Source organism: Lipotes vexillifer, unplaced genomic scaffold, assembly GCF_000442215.2.
Source record: "Lipotes vexillifer unplaced genomic scaffold, Lipotes_vexillifer_v1.1 scaffold1608, whole genome shotgun sequence".
Classification (NCBI taxonomy): Eukaryota; Metazoa; Chordata; class Mammalia; order Artiodactyla; family Lipotidae; genus Lipotes; species Lipotes vexillifer.
In genome coordinates, this window is record NW_006774162.1 from 467,111 (window position 1) to 468,855 (window position 1,745).

Consider the following 1,745-nt stretch of genomic DNA (forward strand, 5'->3'; position numbering starts at 1 on the left):
TATGCGGGCCTCTCACTGTTGTGGCCTCTCCCGTTGCGGAGCACAGGCTCCGGACACACAGGCTCAGCGGCCATGGCTCACGGGCCCAGCTGCTCCGCGGCATGTGGGATCTTCCCGGCCCGGGGCACGACCCGTGTCCCCTGCATCGGCAGGCAGACTCTCAACCACTGAGCCACCAGGGAAGCCCATCCAGTCTTGCTTTATATGCAGCACTGAGTCTGACCTCTTTCCAGGCCTCAGTCTCTTCCTCCATGAAATGTGTAAAGGGAGGGTCTCAACTAATCCCAGACAACATATAATGTCTATATTTTCTGAGCTCTGGAACAGTATGTCTGAGAATTTTTGTTCCCTTTCTGGGTGTCAAAGGCAGTCTGTGAGATTGAGCTTGGGTGCCAGAATATTGACATTTCCAGGACATTTTTGATGATTTATGGAGATAATGGAATGGTATATTTGGAAACATACTTTTCCTAGAAAGTCCTAACTGTAAGGTCCCCAAAATTCTAAACCAGTCTTTCTAATACTTTTTTGGATCATGAGCCCTTTTGAGAACCTGATGAAATTTATGACTCCCCTTCCCCAAACACTGCTTATACACAGATTTTTCACTGAAATTCAGGATTCTTAGCCTGGGGTTCCCAGGCACACAAACCCCACTTAAGAACTGATGCTATTAGCTAAGTTAAAAAATAAATTAACATAGAAATGGTCTATAAAACTCAAGACCCCCAAGAAGTCCAGGGACTTCTTGAGAAAGTAAGATGTGGGGAGGTTGTTCTTGGGGCACCTCAGGAATTGTAAAGAACTCTGGACTAGTAATAGTAATAACAATAGCACAAAGCACTCTACAAATGTGAGTTAGAAGAATAGTAACCATGTTAACCTGCCAGGGAAGTAGAAGAGCAGGCCCCCACGATTACCCAGATCCTTACTAACCTGCTGTGCTTCTCTTCCTCCTCACCTTAGAAACTGATCTCTCCTCTTTTTTCAATCTCCATGCTGGGTTGACAGCCAGCTCTGATTCAGGTTAGAACAAATCCCTGGGCAGGGATGTGGCAGTAAGCTTCTGGAGGGAATTTTGGGAAGCAGAGCTCCTAGTGAGTCAGTGTGCCCCTGCTGATGTCAATGTTAGGGGGCACTTCTACATTGTCCCTTTCCCTTAGCCAGGCCCATAACCCACCTGCAAATATCCCGGCAGCCTCTGAAGCAGCCCTTCCGGTGCCCTTCTGGCCTAGACAGCCGAGCACCAACATCCTGAGTAGTTTCTCACTTGCCTCTGAGGGAGCATGACCCACTGTCCTGTGTAAGACAGGCCCACACTGCCCTTTATCAACCCACAGGTTCATGGATATGGTGGCTATAGCCAATAACCGACAGACCTTTGTCAACTCGGCCATCAGGTTTCTGTGCAAATATGGCGTTGATGGTCTTGACCTTGACTGGGAGTACACAGGAAGCTGGGGAGCCCTCCATCAGATAAGCAGTGCTTCATAGCCCTGGTGCAGGTACAGCTGGGTGAGGTAGGGAAGACCTAGTTGACCAGGGGGCCACATAGGTGCTGCCCTGCCCCCAGGCTCAGCTGCTTCATGTGTCTGCATAGCACAGACCAGCCCTGTGGTCAGTTTTCAGGCCTCTGTGTGGGAACATCTGCTTGGGGCTCACAGGGCTGCCTGTTCCCTGCCTGTGTGTTCACTATGAGCTGCCCCTGCAGGACCTGGCCAATGCCTTTCAGCAGGCAGCCCAGG

The 1,745-nt window shown here is 50.1% G+C and overlaps 1 protein-coding gene across 1 annotated transcript in view; it reads left to right on the forward strand.

Moving 5' to 3' along the window:
- Positions 1-1,745, forward strand: part of CHIT1 (chitinase 1) — a 70,533-nt gene that overhangs the window by 63,107 nt on the left and 5,681 nt on the right. The window contains 3 exon segments of the mRNA XM_007449002.1: positions 1,341-1,456; positions 1,459-1,505; positions 1,712-1,745. The exon segment at positions 1,712-1,745 is cut by the window's right edge and continues 109 nt beyond it. Coding sequence (XP_007449064.1) covers positions 1,341-1,456; positions 1,459-1,505; positions 1,712-1,745 — 197 coding nt within the window.